Source organism: Cricetulus griseus, chromosome 2 (genome assembly GCF_003668045.3).
Source record: "Cricetulus griseus strain 17A/GY chromosome 2, alternate assembly CriGri-PICRH-1.0, whole genome shotgun sequence".
NCBI lineage: Eukaryota > Metazoa > Chordata > Mammalia > Rodentia > Cricetidae > Cricetulus > Cricetulus griseus.
Window position 1 is genome coordinate 48,705,327 of NC_048595.1, and position 19,913 is coordinate 48,725,239.

Genomic DNA, 19,913 nt, shown 5'->3' on the forward strand with positions numbered 1-19,913 from the left:
CATTGTAAATAGGCTTCATGAAGTCAGCCACTCCCTCCTCTATGCATAGACTTCTTTGTCCAGAAAGTTTGCAAATAAAACCACCACATACTACTATTAATCTCAAAAATAAATAAACAACCCGAAATATATGTAGTTCTATGTGTAAATGTACATATATAGTTTAAATGAAATTTTCTCATCTAGGCTAAACATGTTCCCTCCAAGAGCCAACTACTCCCTATGAAGAACCAATACCAAGCATGAGAAGCCCTCTTTTGAGTTATTGGCAGGGTTATACAAGAGACTCCCCAAATATAAAGTCTATTGCTGTTGCCCTTGGTTATCCCCTGGACTGGCTAGTTTTATGTTAACTTGACACAAGCTAGAGTTATCTGAAAGGAAGGAACCTCAATTGAGAAAATGTCTACATAAGATCCTGCTGAAAGGAATTTTCTTAATGAGTGATTGATGGGATAGGCTCCAACCCATTGTGAGTGGTGCCATCCCTGGGCTGGTAGTCCTGGGTTCTATAAGAAAGCAGACTGAGTAAGGCATAATGAGTAAGCCAGTAAGCAATACCCCACGCATGGCCTCTGTATGAGCTACTGCCTCCAGTTTCCTTCCCTGTTTGAGTTTCTGTCCTGGCTTTCCTATGATGAGCAGTGATATGGAAGTATAAGCCAAATAAACCCTTTCCTCCCCAAGTTGCTTTGGTCATAGTGTTTCATCACAGCAATAGCAACTTTAATAAGACATCCCTATTGCTGAAGACACCATGCACTTCAGAAACAGGGCCCAGAAGGCTGTGCACTAGAATGAATGAATGCCTCTTTTCTGAGGACTAGCTTTCATGGTACCAGAAGGTGTAATGTAACTTCCAATGGAGAGAAGCAACCAACAATCCTACCCAGTTAAGACACTGATAAATCACCACAACAGCAGCATAGCACCATGTCCCCAAGGATGCAGCAGTGGCATGCATGCATTGGCAGTAACCAACAGCTCTCTAATTGTCCTTAAGACCCACTTAACAAGAGAGAAACCATCTCTGATACTAGAAACCTAGTTAATCAATCAGGGCTAGTGAAGTCATGGATCTTGAGGAAAACCTACAACTATTACTTAAACCAACACCATCCCTAACTGCGTTCTAAACTTTTTCCCTGTACTCAAAGATAAGTATAATCTTCAACCGTCATCAAGGAAACTTCTCTTTGCAACAGGTGGAGACCACTACAGAAAAACACAACCACTCAAAATGCAGGGTTGTGAAATACAGTCCTACTGGATACATCTAGAAAACATTATCACATCCAAGGCCCAGGGAACACTGAGGAAGAAGAGGCAAAAGACTGTAAGAACCTGAGGGTTAGGGGGTTTGCTGTGAGATTGTGATTCCTGCTATCATCAGAAGCTACACACCATGAAGTCTCACCAACATGACTGTCTTAATGTAAGCTGAACAATGACGACAACAGGTATGCCAAAGTGGACAGACGAAAGCCCACAGGGCCTCAACCCTACATAAAGGACTGTAAGAAATTAAGGAATGCTGAGAATTGGAAGAAATAGTCTTCAGGAAGAGCACACCAATTTGTTATCTTATACCAAATGATCAGCTCTGACAATTTCAGACTGAGCAGGTTATATTTAGCAATACACACACACACACACACACACACACACACACACACACAAACACACACACCATGTGAAAGAGAGCAAGGTGGAGTATATGGGAGGGTTTGGAGGGAGGAAAAGCAAAGGATAAATGATGAATTATAATCTCAAAAATAAGAGAAAAGCTTTATTTACAACAAACAAAAAATGGTCCCTAAACAAACAAGCAAACAAAACATAAAATTGACAGGTAAATGGAGAGATTAAAAGCTTATCATGGGATAATGGGGTGGGGGGCGCTTACTCATGTGAAATATACAAATTGTGTGAGTTAAACATGAGATTTATTGGATATTAATTATACTTCAATTGAGCTATTTTGCTAATGGAACAGTAAAAATGTTTGTTATTTCGCACAGACGTTTCAGTTTCCATGATGAACCTGTGAGCATGACCTCTTAACCCCCATTGACAGAGGCAACAGCAACTTACTCAAGGACCCAAGGGGGAGACCATTACTAGACCTGGAAAATGCCTGGGTCTAAATCCTTTGTTCTTTCCAGGACACTGCAGCATTTGTGTAAATCAAGAACTACGAGACTGTCCCTGTCGTGTGGGAGATAGAGAAAACAAGAACCCGAGCTCGAAGCTAGCCTGGGCTACATAGTGAGAAAATTACAAAAACAAAACAAATTAAGATGGGCTGGAGAGATGATTCAGTGGTGTAGAGCATGTACTGTTCCCCACCCCCCAAAGGACCTGAGTTGGGTCCCCAGCACGCACATCACAACAGCCTCTAACTCCAGCTCTGGATTCTGAAGGCACCTGCATTCACAGACAGACACAGACACAGACACAGACACAGACACACACACACACACACACACACACACACAGAGAGAGAGAGAGAGAGAGAGAGAGAGAGACACACACACATTTTAAATCTTAAAAATAATACAAACTAAGACAAAGAAAAGATAGGTGAAGCTAAAGGAAACATTTTTTGAATTAGTAATCATCAGATAGAATGTATGCTAGGTATTTCTCTATAAGCAGAATAAATTCATGCATGTATTTATTAATATAAGTTGAGGTATTTCTTAATATAAGTTGTATAGTTGGTAAATGTAGGATGTAAATTGATGAGGGAAGTACTTCTGTGTATGTTTATCTTATTGATTGTTAAATAAAATACTGTTTGGCCAGTGAGACAGCACGTTAGACAGGAATAGGAGTCAAAGAGGATTCTGGGAAATGTAGTAGAGAAGTGGTGATCCAGGCAGGAAGTGACATAGCAAGGAGACTCATATTTAAGCGAAGGAGAAACAGGAAGGGTCCCTTTACCCCTCTGCTCCTACTCCAGTGGTGGGATGTGAGCCACCAGCAAGGAGGGATGCCAATAAGGCGTCCGATAAGATAAGTCTTATAAAATATATAGGTTTATGATAGTTAAGACTGAGCTAACAGATGAGAATCCTAGTCATTGGCCACGCAGCATTTGAACCTAATACAAGTTTCTGTGTATTCATTTGGCCCTAACTCGGGCAGGCAGCTGGCGTAAAGCACACACGTGGCTGTGGGGCTCGGCGGCTTTTGGCAGAAAGATTTACCGTAACAGTAGATAAATTAATGATATAAAAAAAGATTTTATAATTGAAGTAAGAAATAAGACAAGAAGAAACAAACTGCTGAACTGTACTAGCTGGAAGCCAACAACATGGTTTGCCACTGACCGACAGGGGCTGGCTTAGTGGGAAGATAGCATAGACACAGCTGTGGCCTAGAAAGCTTGATAAAGAATCGCAGCACACACAGCTCAAGGCAACATTAGACAATAACTAAAGCAGTTGAGATAAGAGAGAGAGTTTTTACGTGACTGAGAAGCTATACAATAGACAGATCTTAATCCTTCTGGGAGTTTACCACAGGTTAGTGATGTGAGTCTTACCTCCTTTCATCACTAACTTGGGGAAGACTAAGGAAGAAGTTTGGGCACAGGCCCAATTCTCTATTATACTTCTATTTAATTCATGCTGGTACTTACTTCTTATAAGACGACTCTGATAACACAGAATGGACCAAAAATAAGAAGCCACAGGATTAGGCCCCATCTTTTAAGTCTGGCAAACCATCTGACCTTAAACTTCCTCTCCGGGAAGGATTCAAAAGCATCTTTCTGAGATGTACAGCACACCCTGCTTTCAAAGGTTTCCCACGGTCTTGCATCTACTATTGAATCCAAACTCTGAAAGGCCCTGGCTAACCTGCCCCGCCCTTCCTCCAGTCTCCTCCTGTCCTCCACATATTGCACTGTACATCAAGACCCAATGCTTTTACCCCCACTAACGTGCCATTGCCCTCTTCCAAGGTCATCTTAGGCCTGGACACCACTTTCCTCCATCCAGTCAGTTCATCCTTATCCTTCAAATTTTGCCTTAAATTTCAACTTGTCACAGCCATTGCCTGATGATGGTCAGTCAGAATCCTCATAGCCAATACTGTGCTTCTCAGGAAAACCTGCTAACATTCTATGTGCCATTTTTATAGCTGGTCCGTGAGTGTTGCCCACTCTGAAGAGCTGTGAATGACACTAGAGCAGGATCCTGAATCAGTTTGTCTGTCATATTCCCAGAGCCTTCCGCAGGCATTTTTTTTAATTCCTTTTTTAAAGTAAACACGTTAGAACATGACATCTGTGGCTTGTCTAAGTGCCTCACTTCTGTCCCCTGTGAGATTCCAGCCATTTCAACTGTAAAGTGATGGCTTTGGAAAAGGTATTCACAAATTCCCTTTAGAAGCCAAAAGGGAAAAGAGGCAAATCATGATGATTAACGGGAGGGAAATCCTGGTGCTCGACTTACAACCAGGTTAGCCTACAAACCTGCCACAAACTGAAAATATGCTAAGCTACAATGCATTCATGGCCTACAATCAAGATGAGCCTATCTTGAATGTACTGAGAACAACTGTATTAGCCTATTGTTGGGTACAATCAAGATAAAGTGTTGAAAATATCACAGATATTCACTGCATGGAAATGAGATGGGATGTGAAGGCCCTGGCAGTATAGTACACTCTATAGCATATGGACTATGTACTCTTAGGATCATCAGCTGATGGAGCATCTGCCCGCCCCTGCTGCTGCCCAGCATTATGTTTTATGCTACGTATCCACAGTCCAGGAAAAGATACAAATTTAAAGTCCAAGGCATGATTTCTCCAGAATGGATTGCCCTTTTTGCACCACCAGAGAGTCCAAAACCAGCAAGTTGGACCACTGTAAGCTAGAGACTGTAAACTTACAAAAGAACACATTTCCAGCTGGGGTGGTAGCATACAGCTTTAACACCAGCACTTGGGAGGCAGAAGTAAGCAGATCTCTACAAGTTCTAGGCCAGTCAGGGCTACACGGCGAGACCCTGCTGCAAATAAATAATATGATTTTCCAGCTACTTTTCAAAAACTATGTAGAATGTGGGGGAGAAATGAAAAAGGGAGAAAAGATTAGTATTTTCACTTTCTAGTGATTGAGATGTATATCCGTGGTCAATGTACCAGCTATATTAAAATATCTAATTAAAATATTTAGATGAGCAAGATGGAGATGATTAAATCCCAGCTGTTAGATTGTGGGAGCCATCGCAGGCTGTGGTCTCACATGAAGAAGTGTGTTCTCATCTCATGAAGAAACAAGGTAATTACAGAAGTAACACACAAAGTCTGAAAAAGCAGGGACCAAGCACAGGGACAAGAAGTATTTGGATAGAACAGCAGAGGCCAGTACCATTTGTACTTACTCCTAAAATTTTTCTTTCAAATTTGCCTTTGACTGTGTGTTGGGAACTTCTGGGAGGAATTGGAGAGATACCTCTGCTACTCTTTCGGAGGACCTGAGTTCAATTCCCAGCATCCACAAGGCCGCCTACAACCATCTGTAATTCCAGTCTCAGAGGACTCTCCACCTTCTGGCCTCTGAGGACACGGTACAAATGTGGTACAGAGACATACATGTAGGAAAACACTCATACACATACAAATTATGAACTATTAATTTTTTTAAAATAAAAATTGTAAGTTCAGTGTTGGGAAATCAACTTCAAGCTAGACAGAAATCCACATTTCTATCTCAAAGAGACAGTTTTCAAAATACAGACAGGTTCACAGCAATACAGACACTTATTTACTGATGAATTAAGAAGGGTTTAGTAGTAGGTTTTTGTTACAATTTGGAAGTAGTTTTGTTAACATAGTTATGGTCAGAGTCTAGCCCCTGACAGCCCTAACAAACTAGGTTTGGCTATCTTCAATAGGTCCATTAAATAACCATAGTAATAAGTAAAAGACATAATAGGAGATTCAATGTGGTCCTTTGGGAGGAGGAACAAGAAGCCCAGTGACTTTCCCAGGCTCATCTTCTGGCTCCTAACATGACATTTAGCTTTAAATAGAAGGCAAAGGGTACACATGGTTAAGCAGTCCATGTCAAGGTGTGGTCCCCCATATCATCTTTATCTTGGATCATCTCTTCAGCGAATTGTCTGGTCAGCTGTTAGTGCTGTGCTATATCTCTTTCCAGGAGACAAGCTCTCCAGGCTGGTACCAGGATCTAGCATGAGATTACTGGGGAGATTCCAATTTCTTGGGGTCTATTGCTTCAATAGTCTTAGATTCAAAGGGAGGGGCATGAGTATCTCTTTACAATAGCTTCCTTCCTGCATTAGTTTGAGCGACTCTCCCAAGAGTTCCTGTGTTGAAATTCAATCCCCATTGTGCCATGTGACTATAGAAATTCAATCCAGCTACGGGTCCAGTAGGGGAGCCCTTAGGAGCTAATTAGGATTAGTTCAAATCCTTAGAGTAGAGCACTACTATTGAATATTGGTGGCTGTGTAAATAGGAGAAGGAGAGAGATACAAGCAGATAGAGACACATACAAGTGTTTCCTTCCTCCTGCCTTTCACATATTTACCGAATCTTGCTCATGTGAGTCAAATGAAGGGCAGCTTTACTGCTTGCAGCAGTGTGAACACGGGCGAGAGGGTTCAGTGGAGAGAAGCAGGCTGGGTGGGGTCTCCAGTGCTTCCCCCTATGCTAGCACCTTCTTGTGCAAGGCATCCTACCTGACAAGGATCCTGAATGCAAGAGCTACTTGATTTTCGCACTACAAAATGCAAACAAAAAATGATCATGAAGTGGAAATATGTCTTCCAGAAAACTATTGACTCTGTCACTAGCTGTGTAAGGACTTTCACAAAGTTGACATCTTCCTTTTACAGGGCTATGCAATTCTAAGCAAAGACAACCCATTTTGAAATAGACAATGGTTTTTCTTTTCTTTTCTTTTCTTCTTTTTTTTTTTTTTTTTTTTTTTTGGTGTTTTTGACACAGGGTCTCTCTGTTAGGCAGCTCTGGCTGTACTGGAACTCACTCTGTAGACGATGCTGGCCTCAAATTCAGAGAGATCTACCTGCCTTGGCCTCCAAGTGTGAGATTAAAGGTGTGCACCACCATACCCAGCTGGGTTTTTCTTGTTTTTGTTTTTTTAACCACAGCATTCAAACTGTTGTCAGATGAGCAGTGAAAAATTGCACCTTCTTCTTTTCAGGTGTTCCTTATTTCCCATTTACTGAGTCTCAAGCGTCACCAGCATAGACAGTAGTAACTTTCTATAAATCACTGTAACATGTGGAGCCCAGATTCTCTGGCCCTCAGATAGCTCCTTTATATTTGACTATTCCATTTAACTGGGTTTTCTACCATCACTCTCTGTAGCTAAAACAAAACCAGCCCTGCCCTAATTCCTTCCTATCAATTTTCAATGGATTAGGAAAAAACATGGATTACAAAACACTCAAGAGTTAGGCTATAACTTTTGTCTGTTCAATGATATTACCTGACAGCAATAAATACAAAAAGAACTAAGAGTGGAAAGCTCGTCTCCCACCTAGACTCTAGGTTTTCTGATACTTACTCTACACCACCCAGTCAAATCCACCAAGCTCCTGCCCCTCACCTCTGGCCAAATAGAAGAGCTGTCTTCAGCACACTGCTCAGAGACACAAGAATGCTCGGGCTTCCTAGGCAGACCAGAATTTACATAGCATGACTCAGTAACAGCTTGTGAAACTGCAAACATTTTGGAAAGTAATAAAACAAACTAACATTTCGAGGACTCTTAATAAAGCTTCTGTCATTGTCATTAAACCTAATCACACCTCTCCAGCCCCAACTCCTGACATCAGAGTACTGTTGGACCACTCACTCTAGATGGTCTACGTTAGGGACCTGAGTTCTGCCTATGCAGCTCTAGGAGGGTAAGTATACCAAGTGCCTGACTATGTATGGGTACTTAGTAATTCTTTTGCATATGATATGTCAGTTCTTTTATCCAACAACCCTATGAGGTAGGTTTTATTTATCCATTCTAGAAACCAAAACATGGAGGGGTTAAAGTTCCAAGTAGACAGTTGCTAGGAAGAGACAGAATATTGAGGTTGACTGAAGAAATTCCTTTATTCTCATTTAGAGCTGATTGGTTCAGGAAAAGCCAAAAGTGAGTTCAGCCTTGAACTCTGAATGGGACTCACACCATGGAGCCCAAAGATCATTCTTCTCCACAGATCATTCTAACTAAAGCCCAATTAATGTGGGCTGCCTACAGGAGGGCCTAGTCAACTCTGTGATCCTTTTCCATCTCCTCTCATATATTTTAACCTAATACCAAAAAAACCACATACTCAAACCTGATTCCATTCTAAGTTTGGGGTTTGTTCCAGATAATTATATAATCAAAGAAACAACAACAACAAAGCAGTCTGTCCTTAACTCATCTGAGACTTGGAGAACTATGGTAAGTTTGGTGTCAGTCCCAAATCAGAAATGTCCATTCTTCTTCCTTCCATTCCCATGTAGACTCCCAAAGGACCCTAAAGCAAGGGTCGTTCTCTATGCATTCAAGGGAGGAATAAAAGTGACAGAAATCTAGTTCTCAGGCCTGGCTGATTGCCACAACCAATTTCTGAAAACTATAGGGTCCCAACCTCTACCATGCCAATGTTCTGAATCCCTGGGGTTGGGACGCTTACAGTGGTTTTTGTTTGTTTTAAACAAACTACCTATTGAGACTCTAGGGTTTAGCTATGTTTGGGGAAAAAAAAAATCCGACAGTATACTCTGTTATCTCATCTGGTTCCTTAGTTTTCCTAGATTAACGTAAAAACAAAAAACAAAAAACCCTCACTAGTTAGCATTAGTGGGATCTCCTGTATCTTCACTTGTCCCAGATTCTCCTTTTTTTTTAGTCAAGCAACCTTAAAGAGAAGTCTCCCCTGAGTCTGTCCATCTTCTAGTACTGCCCAGTTCCCTTCCAAGGTCAGTTTAATTGTCTACATCTAGTTTTTCCTTCTCATTTTCCACAAAGTTTCCACCTTCCCCCACTTAAGTCTGCAGCTGCTTGGCTTCAAAGATAAAAATATAGTAGTAGTAATGATAATAATAAACCTAATCTAAACTCCCTTGATATAATCTATTAAAATATGGCTCAGCCAACCCTAGAAACAATGATCCATATTGGCTGCACATGCTTTAGCTTCTAGAACATGTCACAAGCTCTTCACCATCACCTGGATAATTCTGGTTATCTTTTAAGATGCTATTCAGACATGGATCCTGAGTCACATGCCCCAGGCTTTGTTCTTGACTGTGGGTTTTTCTCCTGTCCTCTTTCCCAACAATATCAATACACACACACACACACACACACACACACACACACACACACACACACACACACACACACACGAGAATGTGAGTTCTCTGAGGTCACAAACTCTGATGTCTCATCCATGAGAAGTCTTACAAAGGAGTGCGGGGGAGGGCGAGCAGGGGTTGTGGCGGTAGGGACTGAGGCTATTTCTGGATCTCAGGCTTAGGTAACAAAGCTGCTCTTAACTGAGTTTTGAAAAATGGGTCAGAGAGATGGGGGTGAGTAGGGAGACCTTGGTATCACACACAAGGAATTTCAATTGTCAGGCCATGGGGAGAGATGGAGAAACTTTTCATCGTTGGCATTCTAGGGTAGGTAGGCCATTAGCTGGGACACAATGGTTAGCCACTTGCTAATTTTAGTTTCTATGAGCTGACTTCTCTGGATTGTTATCTACAGGATGGGATCTATATGAAGAGTAAGATAAAGAAACAATGGATTTTCTTGAGTGTATTTTGTGAATTTGATTACTCTGTGTAATTTGTGTCACGTTTACATAGATAGTGGGGACATTTTTCTGTGCAGGTTTTCTGGTAAGCCTTGGAAACAAGTACTACCTGACAGGAAATCACAGGAATTCCCCACTGAGGTTCTTCAAAAGCCTTGGTTATCCTACCATGGTGGTTTGAGTAAGAATGGCCTCCTAGCTGGGCGATGGTGGGTCAAGCTTTTAATCCCAGCACTTGGGAGGCAGAGGCAGGTGAATCTCTGAGTTTGAGGCCAGCCTGGTATACAAACAGAGTTCCAGGACTGTTTCAAAGAGAAACCCTGTCTCCAAAATTACACAAATAAAAAGAATGCCCTCCTCTAGGCTCATATATTTGAATGTTTGGTTCCCAATTGGTGCACTGCTTAGGAAGGAATAGGAGGTGTGGCCTTGTTGGAGGAGGAGGAGGTGGGGGTGAGCTTTAAGGTTCAAAAAGCCATGCCAGGCCCAGTCTCCTTCTCTCTCTGCCTACTGCCAGGATATAAGTTCTTAGCTACTGTTCCATTGTCATGGCTGCCTGCCTATTGCCACACTCCCTGCCACGATGGCCACGACTTACCCTCTGAAACTGTAAGCAAGCTTCCAATTAAATACTTCTATAACCTGCCTTGGTCATGGTGTCCCTTTATAGCAATAGAACAGTAACTATGATATCTACTATAAAGATGAGGAAACAGGGACACAGACAATCCTAGCTCCTTCCATTCAATAAGGATTACTTTATGTACTTGTTATAGGAAAGATATTGCATTGGGTTACTGCTATTGGAAAGGTATTGCACTGGGTGCTGTTATAGGAAGGGCATTGCACTGGGTACTGAACATACAAAAAGAACAGAGTCAAGGAGATATCCATCATAAAAACTTAACATCCTTTAGTAAGAACAAACACTAGAGTAAAGTTCTAAGAAAAAAGTGGCAGCTTAAGCAGCAGAACTTTGAAGGGCACTCTGACTGCCAAGATGCCCTAGGGTTGGCAAAAGGAACTGCTGTGACTATAAAGATGCTAACCTTCCCACACAACACAATTCTGCTTCCCTTCTTTTTCCTCTTCAGCTGCTCCTCTATACCTCCAGTTGACTTCCTGGGAAACCAAACATGCTACAGCTACACAAACCTCACTCAGCCAGGAGTGTCACACAAGGTGGCAAAGAAGTGGGGTCCTTCAGAACCAAGGGCTGTTTTACATATGACAGTGGATACACCTTGTCTTACAGGCAGAACTAGTATCAGGAACAAAAGTACCGAGGAGTGACAGGAACTGAAGGTACTGACAGGTTCAAAGACTTGAGAGGGACTGGCTAAGGCTGGAGACCACAGGTCCTTGGAAGAAGGGGCTGAAGGTGAGGGTGAAAGGTCCCCCACCCAGCTTGGAAGGGGGGGCATCTAAGAAATCTGAAAAGGGAAGCTTGAGCAAGTGTTTTCAAAACATTCAGTATGTGTGCAAGATGTCTTGAAAGAGGAAACAGAACCCAAACATCTTGGGAGGTGTTAACAGTAATTGTTCCTTTAGAGAGGAGGTAGTGATCTTTTGTTATATCAGGAGCAATAGAAAAGAGAAAGGAGGGTGAAGACATCAGAGAAGAGAGAAGAAAGCAGAGTGAAGACACTGGAAAAGAGAATAAAAGGAGAGAGAAGACTATGAAAGAGAGAAGAAAAGGAGAGAGAAGACTATGGGAGAGAGAGAAGAAACAGAGTGAAAACACTGGAAGAGAGAAGAGAGTGAAGATGCTTAGAGTCAGAGTTAAATTTTCCCTTCAACAAAAAGAGGACAATAGGAGGCATGTCACTGCCAATGTGGCAATTAAGAGGACTAAATATTTGAAAAAGTGCACAACATCCTCAGCCACCAGAGAAATGCAAATTAAAACTGCTTTAAATTATGTCTTACCCCACTTAGAATGGCTATCATCAAGAAAATAAAACAAATGCTGGTTAGGATGTGGGGAAAGAACATTTTTTAATTGACGAGATCTCATAACCTTTTCTTTTTAGATTTATTTCATGTACATGGATTTTTTTGTTTGTATACATCTGTTCACTATATGTGTGCATGCTGCCCTCAAAGTTCAGAAGAGGGAGTCAGAGGCCCTGGAGCTGGAGTTACAGATGGTTGTGAGGTGTCATGTGGGTGCTGGCAATTGCATCCAGTGCTCTTACAACTGAGTCATCTCTCCAGCCCCAGAGAGGAACACTTATACACTGCTCCTAGGAATATACTCTTGTGCACTCACTATGGAAATCAGCATCAAAGGTTCTTCAAGGAAGTCAAATGACCCAGTTATAACCACTCTTTTATAAATACCTGATTGACTGGCTGGTATTAATTTATTTATTTATTATGGTGGAGACTGAACCCCTGTTAATGGTTATCCAACAGGCAATTTTTATGGTATAGATGCTTCTTGATTTATGATGGGGCATGTCTCAACAAACCCACTGTAAGCTGACTACATACCAAAAATGCAATTAATATGCCTACCCTCCTTAACACTCTAGCTCAGGAACTCTGTAAAGGTAGAATTCATGCTGTTTGCTTCTGGCAGCAAGTGCCAGACTAGCTGGGCAAGGCAGCTCTTTGTCACTGTCCAGCAGGAGGAGAGACCATCGCACTGCACATTGCTACCAGAAAAAAAAAGACACCAATTTCAAGGGCGTTTTTTTCTGAATGCATTTAGACTCTGTAGTATCACCAAACAAAAACAAACAAACAAACAAACAACAACAACAAAAAGAGTGTAAGTCAAGCCATTGGGAGCTAGGGGCCATCTGCATTGGAAAGGCCAGAGAAAAGCCTAGAGGACACAGGAGTCATGGTCATTGACCATTGAAAGAAGCACTGAAGTCAGCAAAGTGAGGAGAGTCTACAGCCTCTTGGACCCACCTGTACCTCCTGCAGCATTTACCTCTACTGACTTCTTGATGCCCGTCCCATCCTGGCAATCCTGTATGTCAATGAAGACTGCAAGGTTACCAAGAGGGGCGTTTGCAACTTCAAATGCTCTTTACATTCATTAAGAAAGACCAACGCCTACTTCCACTCTCCACTCAGTTGCATAATTCAAGAGAGTAAGAGACAACTTTCCTTGGACTCTTCACATAACTCTCTTTAGCTATCAGGCCATGCACAAGAAAATAGCTCAGCAGGAATTTAAGAGAAAAAAAAAAAAAAAGAGTGAGAACCTAAAGATAAAAGCAGGAAAGCACCATAATATAACACATGTGCTGTCAAACTTCAGTTATTTGGATGGAATCAGGGACAAGCAGTCAATTTTGAAAGTAGGGATCTGGCAAGGGTTGTTTTGAGGAAAAGAATGCACATATGTGTTGGATGGAGGGATATATGACCTAGTTTTGGATAAATAAATCTAAGAATGGTTTATAATTTATGTGAGCCTATTTCCAGCTAGTCTGAAAGGCAATCTGAAACTGTGTTATCAATTAGGAGTCCATTGATGGATTATATACAGTCTGAAAGGGCCTGGGGCTGGACATCTTACAGATGTAAATATCAGACATGTGATACCCTACAGAGCACATTAATTCTGCCCCGAAAAGGGGCTTGGGCTGCAGAGAGAGGAAAAGGGGGAACTCTGAGGTCGCCCTTCACCCTCTACCACACCTCTCACATTACAAGTAAGTGCTCAAGTATGTGGACTTTGGGACGCAGCCACCGCCTGGTAGAATGTCACAAAACTTCAAATGCAAGCAAGCCAGTGCTTAAATACCTAAATATTGCCGAAAGCTGCTTGTAAATTGAGCTGTGCCAACCATGCTGAGAACAACTCTTGCCAGGCAGTAGGTTCTACTTGAGGCATTCTAAGAATGACCAGAGTTTAAGATCTGGCCTTTAGCTACATCCAATTTACTTCAGCCATCCCCACCTTAATTATCTGACCCTTTTACCCACCCCTTGACAACAAATAGTGAAAGGAAACAGCATTTTGTAGGAATCCTTTTCCCTTAAAAAAAAAATCGTTTATAATGCTGAGGCTCCATCCACCAAGTGCCTGGAACATGGCAGGCACTTGGCTACTACTGAGTTACACCCCAGCACTTGCAGAGATGACTGATGGTTTATGTGGCGGAGTTGTACTCTAGCCCCAGTAAAAGAAGGTAATCACAGAGCAAAAGATGAGCTCTTCACTCTGATCTGATTCCCACTCAGTGATCCAGCTCATAATAAGAAAGCATCACTTGGAAGGGAACACCTGGAGTTCCAGACCCTCTGATAATCTATCGCTCTACCTTCTTTTCCTTCCTCTTCTTTCGACAGGGAACTGTCTTTGCTTCCCCATCTCCTACATCACACAGAGGAGACTCTTATTTCCAACTCTTCTTTGCCACACCAGACCCAAATGTGCTACAATTTCTCTCAACTTAAAATATCCCCTTTATGCTTAAAGCCCTCCACCATGTTTTTTTTTCTAAGCAAACCTCAGGAGTTCACATATGTATTCAACTATCTACAGCTCCTCTGCCTCAATCCCGAAAGCCTGAGACCTCCCAGGACCAGCCTTTCATCCTACTCTACCATCCCTCCCCACAAACTCCTGTCCTGTCATTAAATACTGTCTGTCTTTCTAACTGTTGCCCTATGGGGGAAGCTCAACACAGCTGCTCTCTTTGTCTGTCTTGAATGCCTTGTCACTTACTTCAGGAAGATATGCTTGACTCCCAACCCCCACTCACCCCTGGACTGACTGTCCCTTTTCTAATTTCTTTCCTGATTGCTTCTTTCTCAGAGTCCTCTAAGGTGACAAGGAACCCCAAGACTCCATCTCTGGAATTCTTTTCTACCTTAAGAGCCTTCTACATGATTATAGTGTCCCATGACACAGGTGCCACATAGACACAATGAATTCCAAATTTAAATCTCTATTCTGTCCCTGTCCCTAGACTCCGGATTTGTATATTCAGCTGTCTAGGAGACCCTTCTCCTTGAGTGTCTTTACTCTTACCAGAGAGTCTACTTTATTCTTGTGTGATACTCGCACATGCTACCCAGGCCTCAATAGGCCCTCTACTGCATTGAGAGCAAGAGCTGAATCCTTATAATGGCCAGTGAAGCAAGGATATCAGGGAATGGGCCCAGAACTATCTGACCTAATATCCTATTCTATCCCCTAGGCCCCTTCACCCTTCCACAGCCACAGTGGACTTTGTACAATTTTTGAGCACAAAGAAAATCCCTTTCCTTCAGTTATGCTCATGAATGCTTTCCTTCAGTTATGCCCCATGAATTCAGATCTCGTCAATGAGCCCTTGCATACAAGGGATGAGTCTTAGAACCCCAAACATCAGAGATCCCTATACCTCATCTCCAAGTCACTTTTGCCTGGTTGAATGTGCTCTCATCTGCTTTGTGCTCCTGTAACACACACTGAGTAACTCACTGAAAACCATACACTGAGTAACTCAGAAGCAACAGACAGCATTTTGGAGCCCGGGAAGCCTAAGAATGAGAGGCTGCATCTGCTGAGGGACTTCTTGCTATATTGCAGCATGGCAGATGGCATCACATGGGTAGGGCGGCCTAAGATTGAACTCAAACTCTTGGATAACCAGCATTAATCCATTTATGGGGGCATAGAGTCTCATGACCTAAGGTTTTGGGGGTTGGGGGGAAACACAGTCAAATAGAAGTGGCATTTACTTCTTGATGCACATTCCTTGTCTATTTGTTTATCCTCAGTAACTCTCAACTTCTAAATAGGTTCTTCATTCTGTTTATAGCTTCCGGCCAAGTATTTATCATGTGGCAGGGTATTTAATAGATACTGAGTAAATTCCAGCTGTGTGTATTTATGCTAGTTAGTGGCTAGGTAGTGATGACCTGGGAAAATTGCTTCTGTATTCAATAAGAAAAAAACATGGTACTCTTATTATTAATGATGGTGCTAGATCCCAACAATGAGCACGCTGTCAAAAACTTGGAATAGATAAACAATGGTAAAAGGAAATAGGGGTGAGGCCCTGATTGTAGTTGCTTCCAGGCCTGCCATGGCCTGGTCCTTCACTAAGATAGGAGGTCCTAGCAGAGGCAAGAGAGTGTCATTGTAGACTCCATGTGTGCATGGACCACCATCACTCTGCCTCTGTGTGTGTACACACACAAGTCAGCCCTTGTGTATGTACATAGATAATATGTAGGTATGTGTGTATGCATGCACGTGAAGATAGACAGGTGTGCGTGAGCCGCAGCACATGTATAGAAGTCACAAAGACAAGCTTAGGTGTCAGTTCTTGCCTTCTACCTTCTTAAGCAGGGGTATTTTTTTGTTGTTTGATTCTGTGTGTCAGGTTAGCTGACCCCTGAACTCAGGTACTACTACTTTGAGGCAAGCATTTTTCCTCCTGAGCCACCACCCCAACATCAGCCTGTCTTTTCTTATTGTGTCAATCATATAACCAGGAGTTCATGAACCCTCCTCAGAAACTCAACATCAGCCTGAGGATCTTTTTCCAGAGACATATTAACCAAGCTGCTGTCTACCCAAAAAGAGTGAAATCATAGCCTTCGACATCTGTGTAATCAGCCAAGGCCAGCTTGAAAATGTCCGGAAACACCTGAGTGCACTGAGTGGTGTAGACCTTTCTGTGTCATTCCCTAAAGAATGCAGTGTGGCCACCATTTACATATCATTTGCATAATATTCGGTATTATAAGTAACCTGGAGGTGATTTAAAAAATATGAGACAGAGAGAGAGCACAAACACTGTGTGCAAATATCACACTATTTTACATAAGGGCTTGAGCTTCTGCAGGTTTTTGTGTTCACAAAGGGTATCCTAGGACCAAACTGAGGAGCTAAAATAGTCTGCAATTCCCTTGTTTTATATATCTTTTCCTGATTCTAAAAACAACTTGTTCTCAGTTTGAAATGAAGAATACTCCAGCATCCTTAAAAGATAACTATCAACATTACTTAAATAGGTCTCTAGATCTTATCTAAATGAATACTTTATTATTCTTTTTCTTTATTAGTTCAAGTGCAAACCTCTGAAGTCAGCGTGACTTCTAAAACTTGGAACCACAGACCTTGCTGCTAAGCTACCCTGTGTGTTTGGGGGAAATACTTATACCTGATTCTATCCACAGACTGTTGTTATAGCAGCATGTCTTGTGTTACTGAGTGTTTTTGAGGAAACACACTGAGCCTGAGAATCACGTGTCAACTCTGTGGCTTGTGCCAACTGTAGAATCTTCTACAATTGACCTTTTTTCCTATTCCATGCTCTTTCAATGAAAACTCTTCTCATTTAACTTCTTGTGTAGCAGTAAACCTCACCTGCTCCAGAGGACTTCCAGACTCTCTTACCAAATAAAAATGATTGACTATGTGATGCATCTTGGCTCAGAGGGAGTATGTGCCTGGCAGATGAAGGCTGGATAATTTATCTAGCAGTTATAGTTTCATTATCCCTCAAGAAGCTTTAAACTCAAGACTCTTTCTTTCTAGACCCAACAGGCTCCCTGGTTTGTGTATACAATTCCGAAAGACTACAAACTAACCCCCAGGCAGAGCCTGGATGGGGTCCTAGAAATAAATATTCCGGTCCTCTGGCTTCGCTCTTGAGTTTTACATGTCTATAAGAGTACTTCGGCTTGGGAAATGTAGACCTTCATGCTTAAGGAATAGATGTTTCAAGATGCTTCAACCGTCTAGCATGTGAAGGCATAGGACTGTTCTAGGTCTTGGTAAAATCTGAAACTTGAGGCTGTTATTATTTCTGAAAGCACTCCCAGCTCTATTTAAATAGGGAAGCCTCCAGGTCTTGAGATCTTAACCAACAAGTACAAGTGTACACATACAGTGCAGGAGAGATACTTGAAACAGAACCTTCAGGGCAAGAAAGGAGAGATGGTGTGGAGTTTGAAACTGGAAGCTCCTGAATAAACAGAGGCTCCAACTTGCTGCTACCACTGCACATAATGGAGTTCCAGTGGGATAGGGAAGCAAGCGCAATTTCATCCTAGAGTGTAAGGGACCTGATTCCACTAGCAAAAAACCCTCCCATTGTTCATCTAGAAAACCCTAAAACAAATTGAAAGATTACTGATAGAAAATGCAAATGAGCACCTCCTATTACAAGAATAGCTGGGTCTCTGACATAACCTTTACAATAAAGAATGTAAAAGTCCTATGGAATGAGAAGCTATAATTAGGAGCCTGGCGTAGTACTTGGCATGTGCCATATATACAGTTGTACAATACATGCCTAATACATATATCTTGATAGTCTTCCTGTCTTTCCTACAGTTAACTTTCCCAATAAACACATACAACTTTAAGTATATAATGTTGTTCTTTAAAATGAACACAAAAACATTTGAGGCAGTATGTTTGTTCAGTGTGAATATGTAGGATGCCGTTCACCTTTAGGAAATGAAAAAGCAAATACTGACCTGAATTTAAGTCTCGTCCCGGGTTGAAGGCTCGGCTGTTCACAGTAGTAGAAAGTCGATCACAACTCACTGTTCTCGATACATTGGTATTAAAGTTCCCATCAAACCTGAAACAACAGGAGAGGATTAGCAGTGCATATCTAGAAAAAACAACCAACAAAAATAATCGTTTGTACCATGTAGTACATAGTAGTAGGCTAGCCCATAGATAGTAAGATGGTGAATTAACAACAACAAAACAGTAAAAATAATTTCTAGATAATGTAGGAGATAAAGGAGTACCTTTGTCTAGAATGCTTAGACGTTCAAATGCTAGGAGATTAAAAGTAAACTGGGCTTTAAAAGCAACTTTTACTCAAGGAACTTGGGTTATTACTATCAATAAAACCGTATGCAAAGTAGATGACAAGATTCAGACTTGAGCAACACTGTGGCTGTGAAACAGAGTTTCTCACTATACTGTATCTGGGCAGCAGGGGCCAAGTCTACAACAGGAGTCAAAGGAAAGTACCAACTGTGGAGGAGAAATATCTCTGTCCTGTCACGTAGTGCTAAAAGTCTGACCTTGAGAAACTTAAGTCAGTTTTCTTATCTTAAAAAAAGTAAATAATAAAACGTACTTCCCAAGGTTATCAAAAGGGTTAAGAGTAATGGTTCTCTTGGAACCTCATTGAGAACTGGCCCCTGCCCTGTTGCCGCTCATAGAAAGCTCAAGTGTCTTGATTCCTTATAGAAGTTCAGTGTTAGTACTAAAGACAGAACAATGCCAGTACCTGTAGTGGCATCTTGCACAAGATTACAGGTGGAGCCAATGAAACATTTGCTCAAGAAGACAAGAATCTGAAAGAATCTACCAGGACACACATTCACAGTCAGTAAGGAAGGACAAAAAGCTGCAATTTCCATATTTCTACTACAGCATTCCCAGGCAAAAGGAGCTCCCGGGAACTCCAGGGGGCTGTCAAAAACCTCAACCCAACACCAGCTCTTTAAATCTTGTGAAACGTATGGTATATATCTGTGAACGGATGAAATTCCATTACTACATGCCACGAGGGACATTCCTAAACTCAAGATGCATCTAATCATTCATGACCCTGGATTATCTGTTGGTCATTTCATAAAATCTAGGAGTTGCTGAACTAGATATATCAAAGGGAGCTGTGTTTTCACGTCAGTTTCAACACCCAAAATGACAGAGTATTTTTTAAGCGTCTTCTCAAAGATGAATGAAGCAACTGGGTTGGTTTTTTTTTTTTTTTTTTTTTGAGACAGGGTTTCTCTGTGTAGTTTTGGAGCCTAGCACTCGCTCTGGAGAAGTAACTGGGTTTTAAGAGCCCTTTATTCTAGGCATCAGCCCATTTGCCCATTTGAGAATTCTATCAACAATGTCTGCTGCACGTCAAAGGACACCATTCCTTCACCATAGTGGCTCTGTCTTGGACTTGTTCCAGTTTGTCTAGATGAGAGGATCGCTTCCTTCAAAGCCACAGATGAGGAGAGAGGAGAGATTAACACAGTACTAACTACCTAGTGCATGCTGCTGACACAAGTGTCCGAGATCTCATTGTCCTTGTGCACTAGCAAACAGAAGTCATTTCCTTCACAAATACTTTCATAGAAGGCCAGATAAGAAATATTTGGGGTCTT

At 41.8% G+C, this 19,913-nt stretch overlaps 1 protein-coding gene across 1 annotated transcript in view; it reads right to left on the minus strand.

The window, feature by feature from the left end:
- Window positions 1-19,913, minus strand: part of Cachd1 (cache domain containing 1) — a 220,339-nt gene that overhangs the window by 65,438 nt on the left and 134,988 nt on the right. Inside the window, exon 4 of the mRNA XM_027400500.2 lies at window positions 18,264-18,370. Within this exon, the coding sequence (XP_027256301.1) occupies window positions 18,264-18,370 (107 nt within the window). The remainder of the gene's footprint in view (window positions 1-18,263; window positions 18,371-19,913) is intronic.